Source organism: Hippopotamus amphibius, chromosome 3 (assembly GCF_030028045.1).
Source record: "Hippopotamus amphibius kiboko isolate mHipAmp2 chromosome 3, mHipAmp2.hap2, whole genome shotgun sequence".
NCBI lineage: Eukaryota > Metazoa > Chordata > Mammalia > Artiodactyla > Hippopotamidae > Hippopotamus > Hippopotamus amphibius.
This window is the reverse complement of record NC_080188.1, coordinates 57,946,494-57,970,687: the sequence shown is the minus strand read 5'-3', so window position 1 is coordinate 57,970,687 and position 24,194 is coordinate 57,946,494. Positions and strand designations below refer to the sequence as shown.

Below are 24,194 nucleotides of genomic sequence, written 5' to 3'. Positions count from 1 at the left end.
CAATTCGGCCATAATGGGCCATGCATTGTGATCAGGAACGCTGTCTGACCCAATCACAATTATCCCAAACCTCTGCCCCCTCAGCCTCACAAGAGCTGGCAGGATGCACATTCTAATCATCATAATTTTTAGTATAGGATAAAAGTATAGGAACTTAAGGACTCCGGTGAAGTGAGGGTCCGTCAAACCAAAGTTGCCTATAAAATATCCCATGCACCCTTCCCTTATAAGAACGGAATATTGCGGGTATCTATGTTATGTCCATGTCCTGTATGTCTGCTGTCACGTAGCATAGAGAATGTAGCTCATTGATTAAGCTTAACCTGCTAACAATGTGTCTGTCACTTCAAGCCTGGGCGCCTGAGAGGCCTGCCCTTAGAGATTGTTACCCTGTGCTCCCCTCCCCCTTGTAACCACTGGAAGGACAAAACAAGAACGCGAAGAACTGATGAGAACTGATGATTGCATAGAAGACTCATCACCTGACTAAGGACGGGCCCCCGGCGGAATCACTGGGACATTTGGGGGAGGGATATGGGGCCCCTAATGGAAAAATCCACAAAGCAAGATGTAAGATATATAAGACCCGAGCAAAAATTAAAGTCACTCACTCTCTCTCACTCTCTCTCTCTCTCTCTCTCTACTTCTCTGCAGCTCCACTGCCTCCTGTCTCTTCCTTTCTCGCCGACTCTACCCCTCCCAAGGGACTCCCTGGATCCTGCCTGGGCTGGACCCCGGCTACTTTACTAGGACAACTTTCTTCTCTTTTGTTCCTGTACAACTGGTTAGTCTCTAGGAGGCCACTTCTAAATCCTCCTCCCCTCCTAGGCCACATGCTGCTCCCTGAAGGATGAAACTGGTCTTAACCTCTCAGTTGAATTCGAGGCTGTAGGCAAAGGTGTCAGGAAGGACATTCCTGGCTGGAAGAATGTCCTGCCCTGGAACAGGATAATTATATTTTCTGTGAACTCCAGCTGTGTTAATGGATTGAGTTCTTAGGTGGTATCTGTTAAGATTTGTCCTTACCTGTCACAAATTCCAGGCAGAATCTTCTGTGGTGTGTATTTATGTTCTTTCTAATTTGTACCAGTAGTTTACTAATCCTACCAGAATCCAACTTCTCTAAACAGGATGGTTAGTGACTTCCTCTTGTGAGTGCTTAGAGTATCTTTATGAAGCCGCTTTGCTTAATACAGAGTGTGGCATATTGTGATTTAGTCTTTCGTTCGGTAGGAATAATTGAGACCAGGGTATGAGGATACAAAAATCATGGACGTTAGGTCCTGGCTTTTACAACAGTCTGTGTGGGCAAATTTTTAGTTTGCAAATGCAAATGTGCCTTTCTGAAGTGACAGGTTTGCCATAAAGTCTAAAGGAGATACTTGAAAATATCATCTTTTTACTTATAATTTGGGAGATGGCTGAAGGCCAAAAGTACGTGAGAGGAGGGTTTCTACACTCTGAGCTGGGGCTAGAAAAACATTTTAATACTAGTTTGTCTGGCAAGCTGTCATCTAAGTACGGTCATACATTGTTCGAGAGACCTTTGTGACTATTATAGGAAAGCCCTGCAGGGTGGCTGGAATGGTTATAGTTTATTTAAATTAATTATTTTTCTTTCATTAGCCCACCTTTCATATTTGAAATTCTGAATGAAGTAGTATGAAATTCACCGTGAGAATGTTACAAAATTTCTGTTACCGTTAGGGAACCATTGACCGAAACCACCTTGGCGGAGCGTGATGATAACCGCTTGGCGGAGCGTGATGATAACCGCTTGCCTGAGTTGTCTCACAGCAAGAGGTCCCGATAAAGAATGAGGTGCTGCCTCTGAAAACTAACTGCGAGAATTTGGGATGGGCCAAAAGGAGGGAGGACACGCCAGCCCATAGTGAGTGTTTAAAACTAACCTGGAAGAATTCAGAAAGGGCCAGAAGGAGGCGGGGGGAGACGCTGTATCCTGCCAACCTCCCAGAAACCCTCACGCTGGAATCCACCTTGGCTGAGAGATGCGCGTGCCACTGGGGAGGACCCTGAGTCGGAATGACTGGCCAGAGACAACCCAGAAACTTCGCCCATTCCCATAAAACTTGAGACTGCGAGCCACGTGGCAGAGCAGTTCTCCTGGGTCCCCTTACCCTGCCGCTCTCCACCTGGGCGCCCCCCTTTAATCAAGTCTTTTGCTTTGGCAGCATGTGTGTCTCTTTGGACAGTTCATTTCCGAGTGTTAGACGAGAGCCCACTCTCAGGCCCTGGAAGGGGTCCCCCTCCCTGCAACAACGTGATCAAAAATGTTTTGGTAAAATGTGAATTCTGTTTGGGGATCAGATTTAATTCCTTAGGGATTCATCTCATTTGTTTTGCTTGAGGAAAGTGATTTAATTCAATTTAGCAATTGTTCAGAAGACAGTTCTGAAATTACTGAAGCATGACCTTTTTGCAGCCATTATATACTTGATCATTTTATAGATTTGTTATTCTCAACCTGAAATATATAGCACTATTCTGTTTTTGAAATAAATATAGTACAGTTTTGTGCTGTTTTAAAACTCAGGAATGAATTTATTTAATAACAGCATATAGCAAGTATATATACATATATATTTTTATGCATGATGGATATGAGAGTGGTTGGGGTGACCTCACAGTGTTCAAGTATATGTATCTTTTATGGGGTTATAAAAGTGGTTATTTATAAAGTAACCCAAGAATGAGAAAATACATTTTTAAAAAGTAAACAGTCTAGACCTGTGTTGTCCAGTATGGTAAATGTTAGCCACATGTGGCTATTTAAATTTAGGTGAATAAGTTAAATAACATAAAACATTCCCCAGCTGCGTTTCAAGTGCTGGGTAGTAGTAGCCACGTGTGTCTAATGGACAGCACTATTTTATTTTCCCTGTGCGTATTACTATAGAATGTGGAAAGAAGCATAGGTGCTTTTCCATCTGACCTCCAATTATCTTGAACACAAGAGAATCACTTCCTTGAGTCTTATTTATAGCCTTTTTACACGTCAAGAACCAGATTACTATCTATAAAATAAGTGATTTGTTGTGTAATTTGTGAGAATGGAGTAGGTAATTTTTTTTTGGCCATGCTGCATAGCATGTGGGATCTTAGTTCCAGACCAGGGATTGAACCCGTGCCCCCTGCAGTGGAAGCGTGGAGACCTAACCACCGGACAACCAAACAATTCCAGGGAGTTAGTAATTTTTAACTTTGTCAAATTGTATATCTCTTGGCTGGTGCTTCCTAATCGCCACTATTTTAAACATATCCTTAGGGACTCAGTCCTTGGTGTTCCTCTCTTAGCTGCAGAGGAGGGGGGGAATAACTTTTCCTCTACTCCTTCAGGTTCAGTTTTTGGGGGTCTGCAGATTAAACCAACAAAAGACAGATTAACAAGAGAAGAAGACAGATTAGAGTCAATCATATGGAAAGGGAGTTCACAGAAAAATGTAACTCAAAGGAGTGGTTAGAATTAGAGCTTAAATGCCATCTTAATAGAAGGGGAGGCAGAGAAGGGCACTTACGGGAACACAAGTGACTTTTAGGAAAGATAACTGGGCCTTTAGGAGAATAGATATAAAGTAGATAATTTGTTGACAGGTCTGTTTAGGTGTGGTACAGATTTCTCTTTGTCTCAGGTGATTTGAGTCAATTTTCCCTGGTTGCTTCTGGGGAGAGGACTTATGACAATTAATTTTGAGGGGGTCTCTGCTTTTAGGCAGATAAGGGATTTCAGGAACTCAGATGCCTTCAGCTGAAAAAAAACTTTTATGCTACAGTGGTGTTTCAGCAGTCACTCCCCTTCTGATCTAGCTTCAGGGCCTTCACACACCTCTGCGTATCTCTAGGTTTTCTCCTGTGAGTATCCAACAGGATGCTCTGTGTCACTGCTTGAGTGTATCTCTGCTTGAATGTCTCAAAAGCACGTGCCCTAAACCGAGCTTCCTGATCTTGTCCTGAAATCAAAGTGAAGAAAATGTTTATAGGAGAGAATATTTAGCTTTCAGTGTTGCTGTTGGTTTGACTAAGAATTGGACATTAATATATTCAAAATCACTTAATTGGCCATACTTTAAAAGGGTGGATTTTACGGTCAGTGAATTATATTTTAATCAGAAAAGTCATTGAGTATGTCACTTTGGCAGTCACCTAATATGGAAACCAATGGATGGACAGGAGCTGTGGGAGGCTTTTTTTTTTTTTAAAGAAAAAAACATGACTCCAAGTGGCTGTTACAGTTTGGGGCTTATATACCATTTTAATATAAGGGGAGAAGAGGGAAAGGAGAAGAATTACAGAATTTTATAATCAGTAGAGAAGGAAAGATTGATGCAGGCAGGAAAAGTGAGGGGTGGTGGAAAATACTGGGTAGGTGTCCTTGTGTAAGAAAGAGGGAATTAAAAGCAGAGCATAAGTAAAAGGTTTACTTAGGTAGGAATAGAGTGAGTCCTTGGGGAGTTGGCCTCTGATAAGTAGAGGGACTGGGCTGGAAAGTTAGGTGGATAAAAGATGGGAAGGTTAGGTGGGTGAGAAGACAGTGTCCTGATTCACAGTGCCAAGGTGTGGATTCAGCATGCACGGCTGAGATAGCAGGGAGGCAAGATCATCACAGGACAGAAGGCCAAGGGGCTGAGGAGGCCAAGGACAATGATACTCTATATGGATTTTGACATTAACTACAGCTGCCGAAATCCTAAACCTTATAACTGTGTATGACAGTGAGAATCCCTCAGTGCCTCTTGGAAAGCAGTTCGCAGTTGGAAGCTTAATCACATGTGAGTTTGTAGCATTTTTTAAAAATCACAGAGCAATGCATTATTGCCTGATGAAGACCCCAAGAGGGTGACATGATATGTCATCCATGAAAGTCTTGTTTATGCTTCTCAGTTTTTAACCAACTATCTCTCTCTCCCTTGGATGTCTCACAGGCATCTAAATCTTACCAGGTTGGAATTGAGCCCTGGAACTTTTGATGTCCCCTCTGTCATTACCCAGGCTCATCCCTTTGTCCAAGCATGTCTGGCCCGTTTTCTGCAGTAGCCTCCTGACTGGCCCTTGCTTCCACACTTGCTACACAGCAACCAGAGCGGTTTTTTAAAAACACAGTTAAGATCGTGAGCCTTTCCTGCTTAAAAGGCCTCAGTGGCTTCTTGCTGACTTTACAGACCTTCCACGATGGGGTCTCTTCCTCTGTCTGTCTGACCTCATCCTTCGTGCCACATTGCCGAGATCACTCTGCTGCAGTGCTGTGGAGGCCTTGAGTGCCGGACTCAGGTCGCTTCCTGGGCCTGAAGACTTCAGCCATCTGACTCTAACTCCAGGGTCCTGAGCAGCCTGTGGCCCTGAATATAGTGTCAACACCGGATGCTTCAGGGCAGAACTGCCAAATTAGAGACAATGTGAAAACCCATTTATTGACAGAGGACTCTTTAAATGCCAGGGATGATTTATGGAAGTTACAATTCAGATTTTGACTTCCTTTCTAACAATGTTCAAAACTACCCTGTTTTCTATTTCTGACTGTTTGTCGTTTTATAGCATTCATCTGACGGTGACCTGAGAACCCTAACTCAGGTCAGGATTGTGACGTTACAGCAAGTCATTGAGGGAGGTGTGTACTTACACAGCATGTCCTTATGGCTATGAGGCAAGGTGTCCCTCCCCACTTGCTATTATTATCTCTAGGAATAAAATGCAAGAGGAAGGCCTGGACTCTTGACCCGAGGCTTCTACCAGTGGGTGCAGTATTTGCAGCTGTGGACAGGTGTCTGGCGGAAGACTTTAGAATTGACCTCTGTACTTTTATTACCCGTGTGCAGTTTCCATTATCTTCTGCACTCTTGTTTATAGTAGACTATCAAATTAAGAGTACGGTAAAGAGTAAAGTAGAGAAAAGTGGTATTTTTAATGCAGGTAATCATTCTTATAATAGATATACTAGAGTCTATGGAAGGAGATTGTTCAGACTTTTCAAAAAAGTGAAAATGTGGCCTCACTAAGAAAGCAAGAAGAAGAGAGGAAAGGTGACATAGGTAGAACACCAGAAACGGGATAGCTGGGAAGGGAGACAGAATCTTATTATTCAAAGCCCCTCGGTCATGTATGGAAGGACTGTTCCAGCTGGTGAAAAGATAATTAACAGAGGCCAGTTAACAGAGTAGGCTGGGTTCAGGCAAGTTGTGAAACCATTTGGATGCTTCTTTTGTCTAAGGACTTAAAGTCTTTGCAGTGGGTCTAGGACTCAGAAAGATCTAGCAGGTACTCAGGAAGTAAGGAAGCAGCAACAAGGTAGGAAGTTGATTTTTGTTATAGGGAAATCTAGATGTGGGTTAGGTTTGTTTTTAATTTTAATTTTATATATCTATATAAAGAAGGTCATGCTAATCTGTAGGGAAAGATTAAAGTTTACTTGGAGGCAGTTACTTTTAGTGACTCATCTAAACCCAGGATACTGTATTAACTGGACATTGATTGAGTACTTTGAGGTTAATATGGTGCTGAGATGTGGTATTTTTTAAATTTTGTAATCATTACTCTAAGTTTTCTGTTTCATCTAAGAGTAATGTATTGTGCCATGTTGCTGTTAGAAATGTTTGGTTTTTGCTTCAGCTGGATGGTGTATCTTAGTTATGCCTGCCAGTCTCTTGATTTGTGGCACATGAATTCCTAAGACCCTGTTGTCTTCCTGAGGAAGATTATTAGAATCCTAGTGAGGTATACAGCATCTCCTAGCAATGTGAATTACAAACTTAATCCCATCACAGTGAAGGCAAACTCGGTATACACACACTTCTAAAATTGTGATTGTATTTATAAGCTTTAGCCTTCTGTGATGGATGGATGGATGGATGGATGGATGGATGGATGGGCATGGATAATCTTTCACTTTGTGTGAATGTCTATCTTGAACCAGTGGCCTATTTAAATTCAAGTGGTATGTTATTTGATTCTCTTAATGAGCCTTGGGAGAGGGTTAGAAGGTGTCTTTGGTGGCTGAACATCAAATAGGGATGGAGGCAGGAGAAGTGATTGCTCGTGTCAGACTGGCATAGTTTGGCTTTTGAAGATATGGGGAAGGCTTAAGAAGTTTATACGATGTAAAGTCTCTAGATTACTTGTACTTTGAGCCTTCTCTTTCACTGCTTTAAGAGAGTAGGATTTTAGCTAATTATTACCATTCATTGTGTTCACAGATTAAAACTAAGCTCTTAATTTCCTGGGACCAGTCTCTACGTGGTTTCCTACCTTTGCAGTTTCCAAAATTGAATAGTTTTTAAGTGTGATAACAATAAAGCAGTTTTGGGGTACAGAAAGGGACAATTCTACTATGATATACTCAGATGTGGTTTTCGTGTATGAATCCTGCTTTGGTGTGCCTAGAGCCTCTTCAGTCTGTGGCTTGATATCTTCATCAATTTTGGAAAATGCTTGGCCAGTATTTCTTCAAATATTGATTCTGCTCCATTTTTTCTCTCTTCCAGGTCTCCAGTTACATGTATGCCAGACCTTTTTCTTCACATCTCATACGTTTCTTAGCTCTTTTATGTAGTAAAAAAGCCTACTTTTTCATTCTTTTCAGTCTGGAGGTTTTTTGTTTCTTTTCCATGGTGATAATTTTCATACACTCTTCAATCTGCATGTTTTCCACATACCTGCCTACAGTTTTCTAATTCTTCCTTAATCTGTGTCTAAACTGCCATTAAACTCATCTGTTGATTTTTTTAAAAATACAGTTTCTGGTTCTTTGGTGATAGTCTATCTTTTCATTTATTTTCTTAGACATATTACTCAGTTATTTTGATGCAGCTGTCTGATGTCTTCAATCTGCAGTATCTGTGGGTCTATTTCTATTTTCTGGTTTTGGAATGTTAGGTCTTATGTTCTGGCATGCTTGGTAATTTTTGAATGAAAATTTGGATGATAACTTTCAGAGTGATTTAAGTTTCTTATAGTAAAGTATGAGTGGATCACTTTGAGTAGAAGCTGGTCTATATCTGGGTTGTCCGTTATTTCCAGGTCATAGTGGTACTGGGATCTCAAAAACTTCGGGGTTTCCAGGGGTAGGCTCACCGCTGCAACTTTGTTTCCCTAACACGGAGAGACTACTTAAATCTTTGTTCAGCTTTTTAGCCTCTAGAACTTCTTCCTGCCTGGTTTTTCTGAGTTTGCCCCATGTATATGCAATTTGCCTCAAGAGGAAAGGGCACAGAATGCTGGGTGTGCCTTTGTCTTCCCTCCTTTCCAGGATTTTGGCTGTTCAAGCCCTGGCTGCTTTGCTTGCACTCATCAGAGAGCACTCTTCCAAGAGTTGCATCCTGCATTTTGTCTATGTCTACAGTTGTTCTTAGGAGCATGATTGGTTTAGACTAGCTACTCTACCATAGCCAGAGAGAAAGTTCTTCATGGATTATTTTGATTTTTAAAAATTAAAACTAGTTTTATGGAAGTATCACATTTCAAACCTATTTCACAAGCTGTTAAGTTCCCTTTGTCTTACTCTACATCCTTTAAAGGGGCCTCTTTAAATTTGTTTAATGAAATATTTTAAACTTCATTTATAAATTTAATACTTTTGTTTTAAATTCTTTAACTGCTTAACTACTGCTTTGATTTTCTCAATCATTTTTATACATAATTCTAAGCCTTCCTAGAATATAAATATGTTTGCTCATTAAGGTAATGACTTTGTTATTCCAAACAAGTTTGGAGTTTATTTTCCTCGTTGATTGAAGGAGCAGAGCAAACAGGGATGTAAAGTCTGGAGCTTTAAATTCCAAGAAATCTCTCTTATCCCTGACTGCCTGGTCAACCCCCTTTTGTAGTAACGATGTCATAGACTCAAAAACGGGATGATGGTGATCATGTGTCTCTGTCTCTGACCTTGGGTCACATCATAATATACTTCTCAAGTCAGATTTAACTCCCATTCACCTTTTTCCTGCTTCATGAGTCTTGAGAAATTTTCATACTCTCCTTGTTTACTTATTAGATGTTTAATTGACATCTAATTGGAGTTTATGTATTCAGAGTTGTGTCTGCCTCCCTAATATAGGTTTCAAGATTGTTCTTATTGCTGTGATATGGCCTGTTCATTGGAAATGGAGCTATTTATTGCATTGAAGTTTAAAATGGACTTGTTTAAAAAATGTTTAAATATATTTCATTGAATCCAATATATCCAAAATGTTTTTACTTAAACATGTAATCAATATAAAAATGACCAGTGAGGCATTTTACATGAAAATTTTTTTGATGTCTATTTAAAATTTTAAAAAAATTGAAATATATACATATACATACATATAACTAACATATTAGTTTCAGGCATACAACATAATCACTTAATATTTGTATATATTGTGAAATGATCATCAAAATAAGAAGTCTAGTTAACATCCATCATACACAAATGTCACACATTATTTCTTCTGATGATAAGAACTTTTAAGATCTCTCCTAGCAACTTTCAAATATATAATACGGTATTATTAGCTAGAGTCAGCTTGTTGCAGATCATATCCTCAGGACTTAAACTTATTTTATAACTGGAAGTTTGTGCCAAAACAGACTCGTTTTAAGTGTACTCTTAACTACTGTTCACAGTCTCATTTACCTGGACCATCAACTTACTGTTGCTTTTCCCTCTGCAGAAAGGCGGAAACACTCCAGATGTCTTCCAATAGTTACCAAGTTTCTATCCCAATGTCCAAAAGAAACACCAATGGCATGCCGGAGACAACCTCCAATAATCTGAAGACGTTTACTGGAGGAGCTGTGTTAAGTTTTCATAACATCTGCTATCGAGTAAAAGTGAAGAGTGGCTTTCTACTTTGTCGGAAAACAATTGAGAAAGAAATACTAAAGAATGTCAAGTATGTGCATGAACTTTTATTTAAATAGGTTCATTGACATGCAGTGAACTTTGCAGGTTTTGCTTATTGCAGATAAAGGTGTCAAGTCTATATAGATATACGGACACATGTTTTCATTTCACTTGGCTAAACTAGCAGTGAAGTAGTTGGATCACATGTTAGGTGTATGTAAATATAAGACAGCTGTAGTTTAGCTTAACTTATGCAATTGAAATCCAAAGTGATAAGAGAATTTAGGATCCAAATTAATACATTTAATTATATTTTAGAATCAAAAGTCAGTATAAAACTATGATTTTTATTCTCCTCATCCGGCACCTAATTCATCACATGGTGGTGGAGTGGGCAATTGAGTGGGGAGAGAAATGAGCACTCAGATAGAATCTGCTGGGTCCCAGGTATCTCTTTTTCGTATATTATAGGTTTCAGGGCTTTAATGTTTTTCTGATTTCCAGAGAATTGATCTGGATTCTTCCTCTCTGTGGAGTAGGCAGTGAATCTAGGTTTGCTTAGACAGCACAGCCTAATTTTTTGTTTAATAGGGGAAATAATTATTCCTAGACAAAGTAAGCAACTTTTTCTGGCTTTCCAAGACTGGAGAAGTAGTTTTATAAGAGCCCTTTGGACAGGTATGGCTACAAACCTATATGGTATCAGATGTTTCTCATATCTTCTTTTTTTTTTTCTTATACATTTATTTATTTTTATTTATTGGCTGCATTGGGTCTTCATTGCTGTGTGCAGGCTTTCTGTAGTTGTGGAGAGCAGGGGTTACTCTGTTGTGGTGTGCAGGCTTCTCACGGTGGTGGCTTCTCTTGTTGCAGAGCACGGGCTCTAGAGCACAGGCTCAGTAGTTGTAGCACACAGGCTTAGTTGCTCCACGGCGTGTGGGATCTTCCTGGACCAGGGATTGAACCCGTGTCCCCTGCATTGGCAGGTGGATTCTTTTTTTAAGAACTTTTATTGAGATACAATTAACATACAATAAACTGCATATACAATTAACATACAATAAACTGCACATATTTAAAGTGTACAATTTGATTTTTTTTTCTTATTACTAATGTGTATATGGCAATCCCAATCTCCCAATTCATCCCCCCTCAACCTCTCCCCCCCCCCCCACTTTCCCCACTTGGTGTCCATATGTTTGTTCTCTACATCTGTGTCTCTGTTTCTGGGCAGGCAGATTCTTAACCACTGTGCTACCAGGGAAGCCCTCTCATTATATGGGACTGTGGTCTTTTCTGTTACTGGCAGCCAGCTGCTTCCAGAGGGCTAGGAAATGACAATTAGGGGAGAACATTTTTGGATGTGGGTAAGGAAGAAACAGTGGGGTTCTGAGATTGATTGGGTTGCCGGGGGGCTGGGTACTGTGTAGGATTAGATAGTATTTTCTCCATGCAGCAACACAGACTGTCATGCCTACTTCCTTGATGTTTTCTTTTGTTCAGAAACCCTGAGTATGTGAATAAGGAGAGGAATGGTAGATGAAAAGATTTTATCTTTTGCTACATGTCTAGACTAGAATCAACCGGCCTTTCTGAAAAGCTGACAAGTTTTTTTATGGAGCAGAAAATGCACAGTCACTGCAGATTTTGTGCTGATAAGTGGAAGGTAACAAATGATTTGAGTGTGTGCAGGTTGAATAAATTTAAAATATATACTGCTTGAGGGCACATTGACCTTGCTTATGTTTTAAAGCTAGTAAATGAGTAACTTGATACACTGGAAGTGTCATCAGCTCAAGGCTCTGTAAGGTTTTTATGGTTAAGTGGTGTCCATTTCAGCAACAGATGAGTTCATCCTTACATGCGTTCCTAGGTTCATAAAAACTCAGTCAAATCTTGTAAGCCTTTCAAATTTTACTGTTAAAAGGATAACTAGGGGTTGTTTTTCTTGCTTATGCACATTTCTTGTTTAGGCAGTAGTGTTTCTTATCTTTCTCCCATCTGCTGGCTTCAACCAAGTAGAGTTTTTGGGATGGGGAAAAGGGTGCTCTCATTTATCTTATTTTTGATTCATGTTTGATAACACCATCAGCATTCAAGATAATAACTGTGGGACTTCCCTGGAGGTCCAGTGGTTAAGACTCCATGCTTCCACTGCAGGGGGCTCAGGATCAATTCCTGGTCAGGGAATTGAGATCTCACACGGTGTATGGCATGGCAAAAAACAAACAAAAAAATGCTCATAAATGTTAATTATTAAAAAAAAAAATAGTGGGCTTCCTAGGTGGTGCAGTGGTTAAGAATCCGCCTGCCACTGCAGGGGACCCGGGTTTGATCCCTGCTCCAGGAAGATCCCATATGCCCTGGAGCAACTAAGCCCGTGTGCCACAACTATTGAGCCTGTGCTTTAGAGCCCGTGAGCCACAACTGTTGAGCCCATGTGCTGCAACTACTGAAGCCCACGTGCCTAGAGCCCGTGCTCCGCAACAAGAGAAGCCACAGCAATGAGGAGCCCGCGCACCACAACGAAGAGTAGCCCCCCACTCACCGCAACTAGAGAAAGCCCGCACACAGCCAAAAAAAAAAAAAAAGAAAGACCCATCATAGCCAATTAAAAAAAAAAAATAGTAACTGTATTCCAGAAAAGCTGATGAGAGTCTTGATTCTTATTTTTCATTTGGACATTTTATAATCTCATTTGTAGAATGAATGTAGCATCTCATTTCCCTCTGTGGGGGAAGCAGCTAGAACAAAATCTGACAATGAGAATTCAAAAAGGTCAGATTTTGCTCCCTTATAAAAATCTTCCTGTTAGGCTTCATTTGTCTCCATACCCAGCAGTTGAACTTTTTTCTCATCAAAGCCAAAGATTTATAGAAAAACTGTAGATGTGTGGATATCTTGTCATCTTCAGGGAAATTCATTATACTGTTTGAGGAGTTTTTAAATTACTACCTTACTGTGAGATAATTTCAAATATAAACCTCACAGGAATATAACCCTTTCACCCAGATTCCCCATCTGTCAGCATTTCACTGTATTTGTTCATCACTTTCTTTCTTTCTTTTTTTTAAGACCTTTTATTGAGATACAGTTAACAGACAATAAACAGCATATGTTTAGAGTGTACAATTTGGTATCCCAATCTCCCAATTCATTCCCCCCCAACCCTCCCTGCTTTCCCCAATTCGTGTCCATGTGTTTGTTCTCTACACCTGTGTCTCTGTTTCTGCCTTGCATTTCCTCTTTCAAAGTTGTTAGCATTTGCCTTACGTATTGAGGTGCTCCTATATTGGGTGCATATATATTTATAATTGTTATTTCCTCTTCTTGGATGGATCCCTTGATCTTTATGTAATGTCCTTTCTTGTCTCTTGTAACATTTTTTATTTTAAAGTCTATTTTATCTGATATGAGTATTGCTACTCCAGCTTTCTTTTGATTTTCATTTGCATGGAATATCTTTTTACATCCCCTCACTTTCAGTCTGTATGTGTCCCTAGGTCTGAAGTGGGTCTCTTGGAGACAGCATATATATGGGTCTTGTTTTTGTATCCATTCAGCCAGCCTGTGTCTTCTGGTTGGTGCATTTAGTCCATTTACATTCAAGGTAATTATTGAGATGTATGTTCCTATTACCATTTTCTTAATTGTTTTGTTTTTGTTTTTGTAGGTCCTTTTCTTCTCTTACGTTTCCCGCTTAGAGAAGTTCCTTTAGCATTTGTTGTAGGGCTGGTTTGGTGGTGCTGAATTCTCTTAGCTGTTGCTTGTCTGTAAAGCTTTTGATTTCTCCATCAAATCTGAATGAGATCCTTGCTGGGTAGAGTATTCTTGGTTGTAGGTTCTTCCCTTTCATCGCTTGAAATATATCATGCCACTCTCTTCTGGCTTGCAGAGTTTCTGCTGAGAAATCAGCTGTTAATCTGATGGGAGTTCCCTTGTGTGTTATTTGTCATTTTTCCCTTGTTGCTTTTAATAATAATTCTCTGTCTTTAATTTTTGTCAATTTGACTATTATATGTCTTTGCATGTTTCTCTTTGGGTTTATCCTGCCTGGGACTCTCTGTGCTGCCTGGACTTGGGTGGTTATTTCCTTTCCCATGTTAGGGAAGTTTTCAACTATAATCTCTTCCAGTATTTTCTCAGGTCCTTTCTCTCTCTCGTCTCCTTCTGGGACCCCTATAATGTGAATGTTGGTGCGTTTAACATTGTCCCAGAGGTCTCTTAGGCTGTCTTCAGTTCTTTTCATTCTTTTTTCTTTATTCTTTTCCTCATCAGTGATGATCACCATTCTGTCTTCCAGCTCACTTTTTCGCCCTTCTGCCTCCGTTAATCTGCTATTGGTTCCTTCTAGTGTATTTTTCATTTCCGTTATTGTGTTGTATCTCTCTGTTTGTTTGCTCTTTACTTCTTCTAGGTCTTTGGTAAACTTTTCGATCTTTGCATCCAGTCTTTTTTCAAAGTCCTGGATCATCTTCACTATCTTTATTCTGAATTCTTTTTCTGTAAGGGTGCTATCTCCTCTTCATTTAGTTGTTTTTCTGGGGCTTTATCCTGTCCCTTCATCTGGTACAAAGTCCTCTGCTTTTTCATTTTCTGTATCTTTCTGTGGCTGTGGTTTTCAGTTCCATGAGATAAAATACTGCTGATACTGCTGTCTGCCCTCTTGTGGAGGAAGCTATCTAGGAGGCTCCTGTGTGCTTCCTGATGGGAGGGACTGATGGTGGGTAGGGCTGGGTGGGTGGAGCTCAGTAAGACTTTAATCTGCTTGTCTGCTAATGGGTGGGGCTGTGTTCACACCTTGTTGGCTGTTTGGCCTGAGGCTACTTAGCACTGGAGCTTACAGGCTCTTTGGTGGGGCTAATGGAGGACTCTGGGAGGGCTCACACCAATAAGCACTTCCCAAAACCCCTGCTGCCAGTGCCCCTGCCTCCTCAGTGAGCCACAGCTGCCCCCCCACCTCTGCAGGCAACCCTCCCACACCAGCAGGTGGGTCTGGTTCAGTCTCCTATGGGGTCACTTCTCCTTCCCCCTGGGTCCTGGTGAGCACACTTTTTTGTGTGCCCTCCAAGAGTGGAGTCTCTGTTTCCACAAGTCCTGTGGAGGTCCTGCAATCAAATCCCGCTGGCTTTCAGAGTCTGATTCTCTGGGGATTCCTCCTCCCGTTGCTGGACTCCCAGGTTGGGAAGCCTGATGTGGGGCTCAGAACCCTCACTTTAGCAGGTGGACTTCTGCAGTATAACTGTTCTCCAGTTTGTGAGTCACCCACCCAGCATTTATGGGATTTGATTTTAACACGATTGCACCCCTCCTACCATCTCATTGCGGCTTCTCCTTTGTCTCTGGATGTGGGGTGTCTTTTTTGGTGAGTTACAGTGTCTTTCTGTTGATGATTGTTCAGCAGTTAGTTGTAATTCCGGTGCTCTTGCAAGAGGGAGTCACTTTATTTCTTTATATACCCATTGTTGTCAGTATTTTTCTGAACCATTTGAAAGCAAGCTGTCCATATAGTGCTCCAGTATTCCTGACTCCTCCAGTGTATATTTTCTAGAAATAGGGACCCTCTCTTATATAACCACTTTGTCATTGTCTGGGAGCAGCTCTGGGGAATTGTAGCCTCATACTGAGTGCAGTGCTGGGTCCTGTGGGGCCTTGATCAGCCATGCTCTTCACATAGTTGACTGACCATCACATCATGTCTCTTCAGTCTCATCCAAGCTGGTGTATTTCTGTCCCACCCCCTAATCTTGGTCACCTGGTCATGTTGGCATCTGCCAGGCTTCTTTATCATAAGGTCACCATTTTCCCCTTTGTAATTGATAAATATTGAGGGGAGAGATACTCTGACATTATTCCAAAACGCTGTTTCTCATTAAACGTCAACCCATCGGCTCTAGCCCCCATTGATGACCCCTGCCCGAATCAGCAGGCACAATCTGATTTGCTAGTTAATTATTCAGTATTTACCCAAAGGTGATTTTCTGTTTTCATCCATCTCTTCTGTGTGCATTAGTTTGCATTATAATAAAAGGAAGAACTTCATTCATCATCTCTGTATTCATTCATTTATATCAGGATAGACCCATGGGTTTGTATTTTCTTCAGTAGCATTCAATAGTAGTACACTAGTGTCGTTATTTTTCTTGATACTCCTCTTGTTCCTGATGTGACTTTCAAGGTAGGTTCTGTACTATGTTTTGTTTTTTAACTCATTCTTTTGACATATACTTTCACTGTTTGAATATTTTTGTTGGCACAGCAAGAAGTTTCAGACTCACTGTGTACTCACCGTGCATCAGCTGTGAAATCAGCTGATGTTCCTTTTTGCGGAGAATGGTATTTACAAACCAAGATCTGGGGGTTTGGAATGTTTATTGCTATTAGGATATTATAGCTTCTAGGCTTTCTCAGTGGACAGACCTAGGGACTATATGTATGTTTCCGTATACATGTATGTGTGCTTGTACATATATCTAAAACTTTCTCTATCTGTGTATATAGATTAAAACCCATGACTTCTCATTAATACATCCTCCAGTTTATATCTAACACTCCAAGGTTCTTTCCACAATTCCGTGTTTGTAAAACATCTGTTCAAAAAGTGAAAAGCCTTGTTCTCATTGTCTTTCATATACTTATTGGTTTGCTCAATCAGTCTTATTCCTCAGTATAAGTAGTCTTTTGCCCCTCCTCCTGTCTCCTTTCTTCCTCCTGCCTCCCTTTGCAGCCTGTGTTCTTGGGTGCTGGCATTGCTGCACCTCTACCCACTTTTATCACCTTCACACTGAGAAGGGAAGCAGAAGTCTAAGAGAAATGATTGATGTATTTGAACATTAAATAACAAGTAGGGAATGAAGCGAAGTTTTATTTCTAGTCAGACTATACCTATTTTCCATAAGTTTTTCCTACTTCTTGACATTTGTTTTTTATTGAAAACATTTCTTTTGGTTTTCCTATAAGTAATTGTCATTTATGGAAATGTTGAGACTCATTTATTCAATAAACGTCCAATGTCTACTAGGTGCTTGACCTTGTGCAAGATGCTAGAGACACAGATAAGTCTTCTGTCCTCAGAAACCTTCTAGTCTAATGGGGGATTCAGACAACTAGAGCACCTCATTGTGTCATTCTACAGTGATAGAAGGGTTAGGAGACACTGGACATCCCAAACCCTGAATTAGAGGTTCAAGGTTGTGGGGAGAGAGAAGGTGAAGATTGTGTGTGCGTGCAAATGTGTGTGTGTGTATATGTGTGTGTGTGTAGGGCACAGTAGGGTAGAGTAGGGAGAGGCCATGCTGCAAGCAGTGGGAATGGCATTGGCTACTCTTTTATAAACCGAGACCAAAGGATTAACCATTATCCACTAAAAAGAAATACATGTGATGTGAATCCTTTAGCTACGTTTCACTTCACGTATTCATCATTCAGTGGTCTACCTGTTGTTGACCACTGTGCCGCAAGCTGTCGGGGTGGGGGGGTAAGACAAGATGACATAATTCTTGTTGGCAAGGTTTTACAGTATAATGAGGGGGACTTTTCTGCATTTAATGCTGTAAAGCAGTACATAAGGGTGGGAAGTTGGTTTTGAGGGATGAAAGTAGGGCAGGGGGTCGGGTGGGAAAACAAGGGAATCGTAGACCACAGACTACTTTTTCTATAAAGGGCCTGATAGTAAGTATTTTCAGCTTTGTGGGTCATACGTCTGTGTTGCAACTGCTCATCTCTGTTGTAGCACGAAAGCAGCCATAGACAATATGTAAATGAATGAGTATAGCTCCGTTCCAGTAACACTTTATGAAAACAGAAGACAGGTGACCAGCTGTAGTTTGCTGATCCCTGGACTAGAATGTAAATTCACTAGAGCTAGGACTTTGTTTTATTCTCAGCTCTGTCCCACATCCTAGAAGAGTGTCTTGTTACACAGAGATAACTGTGCTGAATGAATGAAGGGAGAATTAGCCACTGCCCCAAAGTGGACCTGTTGCAGTTGTGGTTCTACACTATTGTTTTCTATAATGCTAGGGCTTAGTGCCAAAGTAAACCCAACTCAGGGACCTGTAAAATTCTTTGTCTTAGAACATTTACATTCAGTTTGGGATTAGTTATTTTGGATTGCTTGGTCTCGATTTGAGGAGATATTTTTAAAACCTGGAAAGGTTTTCTGACAACGAAGTTTTAGTGAATCACAAGCTTATATCTTGTGATTTTAGAAGCTGTTCCTAGGTAGCTGTTAATAAAGAAGGTACATCAAGAGCTATCGATAAATGCATCTTGAAAGTTCACCCAGCCATTAGCATGTCTTTTACATCTACGAGGAAAGGTCACTGAAAGAATAAGAGATTTTTCTGTTTTACAGCTTGTTCCTGGTTTACCTAACTCATTTATTTTTGTCCAGTGTTTCAGCTAATGAGCAAAATGAAAGGTACATGTCACCCTAGCACCAGCCATTTCACAGTTGTAATGATGCAAGCACAATAGTCAGTAAATGCTGAAGTCCTCCTGGATGGAAGCACTGGGGTACATTGTAAAGTTTATCACTCACGACAGTTGTGTAATCACAGAATTGGCTTCTGTGAAAATCATGACTTGGGAATGAAATAGCCTTTGGCTTCGGACCTTTGACTTGGAATAGATAACATTTTCTCTGTGGAATAAATTTTGACTTACCTACCAGTTCCAAAGAGAGATTGGACTTAGTCACCGGGGTTTGTTTGTTGGTTGGTTTTTAAATTTATTTATTTATTTATTTATTGGCTGTGTTGGGTGTTGTTGCTGTGCGTGGGCTTTCTCTAGTTGTGGTGAGCGGGGGCTCCTCTTTTGCGGTGCGCAGGCTTCTCATTGCAGTGGCTTCTCTTGTTGCGGAGCATGGGCTCTAGGTGCACGGGCTTTAGTAGTTGCAGCACATGGGCTCAACAGTTGTGGCTCACGGGCTCTAGAGCGCAGGCTCAATAGTTGTGGCGCACGGGCTTTGTTGCTCCACAGCATGTGGGATCTTCCTGGAGAAGGGATCGAACCCCTGTCCCCTGCGTTGGCAGGTGGATTCTCAACCACTGAGCCACCAGGGAAGTCCCAGTCACCAGGGTTTTGAAATGGCTTTGCAGGCCTCTGTTTCACCATGCCTGCATAACTGTGGAGGCCTTGCCCAATTCTCCTTTCTCCAGTCCATCTTCCTTAATCATTCTACTGGTTACCTTTAGGATAAAATCCAAAACATTTGCCTTCTTCTTGAGACTCAACACAGTCAACACTGCCTTAACTTTTTCCACCTTCCTGCTTTCTAGCTGAAATATTTACTACCCTCAAACATCTACTTAGCCGGTTTGGAACATGCTGTGTGTGCACCATGTCTATATATCCTTAAAGGTTGTCTCCTATAGAAAGTGGCATCCGCCACTTCTAAACTGAGAATTTTCCAGTCCGCTTATCTCATACTTTCTTTACAAGGAAAAAAACGATATGTCTTGAGAGTATATGTTTTACTTTTCTAATTTGACTAAGAATTTTGTGAGGGCTAATAATTGATGATATTTTCTTTTTAACCCCCTGAGGGGCTTTATTCCCGCCATTGAATTTCTATTTCAGATATATCGTTTCTTTGACTAGATCTGCGCAGTGAGAACACTACTACTGGTGATTCTAGAAATCCGTTGACTTATTAATTGTGTAGAGCTTGACAAGGTAGCAAGTCAGGTGACGTGAAGAGAAGAATCATCAAGCATCGCTCGAGGCTGGTTATGCACTTTACGCTGTGAAAGGGGACTAAGTGTGGCAGGGATGCTTCACCAGAGGCTGTTATATCAAGGAACCTCGAAAGTTCTCGTGTCCTTTTCCAAAAACAAGTTAAGAGGTGTGGAGAGTAAGGGAAGGGAATTTAGGGAGACCTAAGTCATTTTCCTTGTAACTGCTGACTTGTGATTAACATTCTTTGTATGCTAAATGTTTGTTAATTGACAGTTTGGTTTCTTTTTCCTTTAAGAGTTGATTTGTGGCCCCCCCCCTATAATTTTATCAACCTTCATTGAGTGTATTAAATGAAACTCTAAATTAATAGAACTGGTTGTGAAGTTCTCCAATAACTTGATCTATTTCCGTATTTACAGTGGGGTCATGAAACCTGGCCTCAACGCCATTCTGGGACCCACAGGTGGCGGCAAATCTTCGTGAGTATAACAGTATAAGGAAGATTTTTCTTTGTAGTTTTAACTTGTGGTTTTTAATAAGTTAAATTGTAGTTGGCAAATATTATGTTAGTTTCAGGTGTACTACATAGTGATTTGACATTCGCATTCATTATGCAATGATCACCATGAGTCCAGCCATCTGTCCCCATATAAAGTTGTTACAATATTATTGATCCTGTTCCGTATGCTGTGTGTTACATCCCCATGGCTTATTTATTTTATAACTGGAGGTTTTTGCCTCTTAAATCTCCTTCACCTGTTCCCCACCTCCAGTTTTAATATGCTTTTAAAGATGACTTTTATATGAGCAGGTATTTGTTGAACATTTTCTACGTGTCTAGTCTGGTTCTAGTTGCTGTGGGTAATGTGCAGTTGTGCTGGCTGGTGGTTCTGTCCTCAGGACCAGGAAGTATTACTAGGTCAGCTTTACTAATAGGACATGATAAGATGATTAGCGTATAGCTGTCAGCTATGATTTGAGCTGTGGGAGGAAAAGGAAGGGAATAAAATTGAAAGTGGGGAGATGGAGTCGAAAGGCATAAGTGAAGGCTTATGTTTTAGGCAAAGGAGCACATTGCCTGCCTTGAGACTTCCAAGGTCAGAGAGCCTAGAGGCCAGTTTGGGTGGTCTGTGCTGGAGCAGCCAACAGTGCTTTGCTTTCATGTTTTTGGGCTTTATTGTAGCACATAGTAAAAAAAGGAAAGTGAGATTTAAAATATATGTATAGTTAAACCATATAATTTCTTGATCAGTTAATTTTCTAACTTGAGCAGAATTTGGATTCAAATTAGCTGAGAGGTAAAGCCTGCGCTAGAGGGAAAAAAAATAACATATATCTTTTTATAGGTTGTTAGATGTCTTAGCTGCAAGGAAAGATCCACGTGGATTATCTGGAGATGTTTTGATCAACGGAGCACCTCGACCTGCCAATTTTAAATGTAACTCAGGTTACGTGGTACAAGTGCGTATTTGTGGAATTGCATTTTAGATTTCTTCTATTTCTATATGGCAAGTGCCTTGGCTGGTAGTTGAGTGCGCTTCCGATTGACTATGGGACATACTCATAGAAACAACTTTTCTTTACACCGGCTTTTCATAATCTCCTGGAAAATTCAGAATAGTATTAAACGAAAAGGCAGGGAGAATCTGGATTATGACCCTTGTAAGGGCAATGATACCAATTCTTGTTATCATATCATTTCTAAAAGAACATTACCGTTTTACTTTTTTGCCTTACCTTCACATCTCTCCTTCACCTAGCTTAGAACAATGTTTTGGCAAATCCTTGTATAAAGCAGTCTAGAAATGTCTGCTAGTGGTAGTCATAATTACCTGTGTTCTCTTTGGGCATACAGGTAGGGAATGAAAATTATTTCAGCAGGCTTTGCAGCTGTTACATGGAGTCAGTTGTAATTTGTATCATTGCAAGTATAATTCATTATAATTTGTATAATTCATTATTCAGTATGTTATTTCTGTGGATGTTACATATACTGAAGAATGATGGTATTAGAAAAGACCTGCTATGTCTTGTTAAAATGCCATTTTGCTTTAAGGATGATGTCGTGATGGGAACTCTGACTGTGAGAGAAAACTTACAGTTCTCGGCAGCTCTTCGGCTTCCAACAACTATGACAAATCATGAAAAAAGTGAACGGATTAACATGGTCATTCAAGAGTTAGGTCTGGATAAAGTGGCAGATTCCAAGGTAATGTGGAAAATGTGTCATAGCCAGCAAGTAGGACCTCACCTGTGTGGATAGTATAACTTATTCAGAAGTTTTCTATAATATGTGTAATAAAGAGTGGCTGCTTTCTGTAACCGTGAGTAAAGTGACAAGTTACCTGGTGTGAAGATGAAAGTTAACCAGGTGAAAAAACTAAAAATGATTGAATCTTGGAAATGAAGTGTGGTGGTCCAGTATGTGGAAGTGTTCTTTGCAAAGAACACGTGACCCTTTCTGTGTGATTACAGACCTTGATGTTCTCCCACCCTGACTACATGTCACATCTCATTCAATGTCTTCACACTAACTTTCCTCTCCCTGTTTTCTTTCCCCCTTTTAGCTGTCCTTCTTCTGTTCTTCCAGGGGACTTTGTTCCATTGCTTTTGAGAGGTATATTTCTGGAATTCGTAAATGATGAAAACCAAGGGTTCTTGCTCTGTATGTTTCACTTTGCTGCATTTTGGCTTCCAAGATTATATTCAGTCAGATCAGGGTTTATTTCTAATTTGTGTAGCATCCAAGTTTTTCTAGAGCCTTTTGGCTCCCATCCCTCCCCTGCTCACTTCCCCTCCCCCTTTCTTCTGCCAGAATTTACTTACAGACTGTTATGTGCTGGGCTCTTTTAGATTTTAGAGATAACAGTTATGGTCAAGAGAAAAAAGTAAGTCCTTTTGTGGGTTATGCAAGGTCAGGAAGAAGAAATGAGATGAATGAGTGAACTTTATAGTTGATGAGTAGGTATGAAAGATTTGCTGGGAAGATACCTGAAGCTTTTGGTAAAGATGAGCTTTTGAGATTGTGATGGCTCTAGTTTAGTCCCCTGTGATATCCTTTACTTAGAAGTAAAAAAGAATGGGATTATTCTGCTGGCTGCTGTTTCATATGATGCTTTCTGACATTATTTAATGTAAAGTATATTTTGCTGTATTTTGTTTGGAAAAATAATTCTGAGATGCCACCAGTTTCCACTAAATTAGTTTCGTGAGTGATTGAGTTTCCTCGCGTTAGCTCTGCTCATTTGATTTTGTCTTTCCAATAGGGTATTTGTCATTCTTTACCTTTAGATAAAAGTTCTCTACCAATACACAGTTTTGCCCTAAGTTCCTTGCATGGATTTTCAGGGAAAATAAGCTGAAGGAAGTTGTTGACGTAGAATGTACTTATCTAATTAATTGAAATGCTTCATTAAATTTTTTTTTTTTACTTTTTGTGAAATTTTAAGCATAACAAATGTAGAGAGAATAGTCTGATTACTTAGTTGTTATGGAGTCCAGGCTTGTACAGCTTGCTGCATGACAGGTTAATAAATTGAGAGATGAGTTGTTAGGGCAAGAAATAGTGACTTTATTTAGAAAGCCAGCAGACTAAGAAGATGGTGGACTAGTGTTCCAAAAAACCATCTTACCCAAGTTAGAATTCAGGCTTCTTTTATACTAAAAGGGGAGGGAGTTGGTTGGTTGGTTGTTGCAAACTTCTTGGTGTTGTAATCCTTTGTTCTTGCAGCTGTCCACATGGATGTGGTCACAATGTTTCTATAAACCTCCAACAAGACCAATGTTATTTTCTGTTCTGCAACTTTTTATCTCTATATAAATGGAAAAGTTTTATACCTTAAAAGTCAGAGAGTTGAGAATGGGCTATCCTCTATATATCAGGCTTTAGGCAACATTCTTTCATAGAAGGTGCAGAGCCAGCATGACTAAGCACAGGCAATAGAGCAGAGGTTAGAGCTAAAGGAATAGATTCAATATGGAGTCAGGTTTCTTCTTTGTTACACAGTGATGATATGATTGTAGTATAGTGAATCTAATGGCAGGATTACTAATAGCATTTACCTAGATTTCCCAGTTGTTAATCTTTTTCCATAATTACTTCAGCTTTTTTTTTCCTGAAGTATTTTAAAGAAAGTTATGAATATCATGACATTTCACTCCTGAATACTGATTATGCATCTAAAAAAAAAAAGACATTTATCTACATTACCACAATACCATTATCAACTAGTAAAATTAACAGTGTCTTCATATCAGCTGTGGGAAGCCATATGCATTCACATTTCCCCATGTTGTCTCCAAAATGTCTGTTATAGCTCATTTGTTATATGATCCAATCGAGGGCATGAGTGGCACTTGTTTATTATCTCTTTGAAGACTGTTAATATAAGAATTGTTTCCTACCTCCTGCCTTCCTGCGGACCTTCCTGTTCTTCCACCGCACGGTGACACTGACTAGTTGAAAAGACGCAGCCAGTTGCCGGGTAGAATAGTTTACCTTCTGAATCTGTCTGCAAGAATGAGTCAGGAGTTCTGGGATGAGTTAGGGTACTGGAGGGCTCACTTTGGGAAGCCTTATGGTGATTTAAGAGGTGCTGGTGTTAGCATTGACATATATACACTACCAAATGTAAAATAGATAGCTCGTGGGAAGCTGCTGCATAACACAGGGAGATAT

General features: G+C 40.2%; 1 protein-coding gene across 4 annotated transcripts in view; it reads left to right on the top strand.

The window, feature by feature from the left end:
- Window positions 1-24,194, top strand: part of ABCG2 (ATP binding cassette subfamily G member 2 (Junior blood group)) — a 135,680-nt gene that overhangs the window by 82,397 nt on the left and 29,089 nt on the right. For all 4 annotated transcript variants that reach the window (XM_057727692.1, XM_057727688.1, XM_057727689.1 and 1 more), the window contains exons 2-5: window positions 9,663-9,884; window positions 19,936-19,995; window positions 20,863-20,977; window positions 21,573-21,725. In XM_057727692.1, coding sequence (XP_057583675.1) covers window positions 9,682-9,884; window positions 19,936-19,995; window positions 20,863-20,977; window positions 21,573-21,725 — 531 coding nt within the window. In that variant the 5' untranslated portion in view covers window positions 9,663-9,681. The remainder of the gene's footprint in view (window positions 1-9,662; window positions 9,885-19,935; window positions 19,996-20,862; window positions 20,978-21,572; window positions 21,726-24,194) is intronic.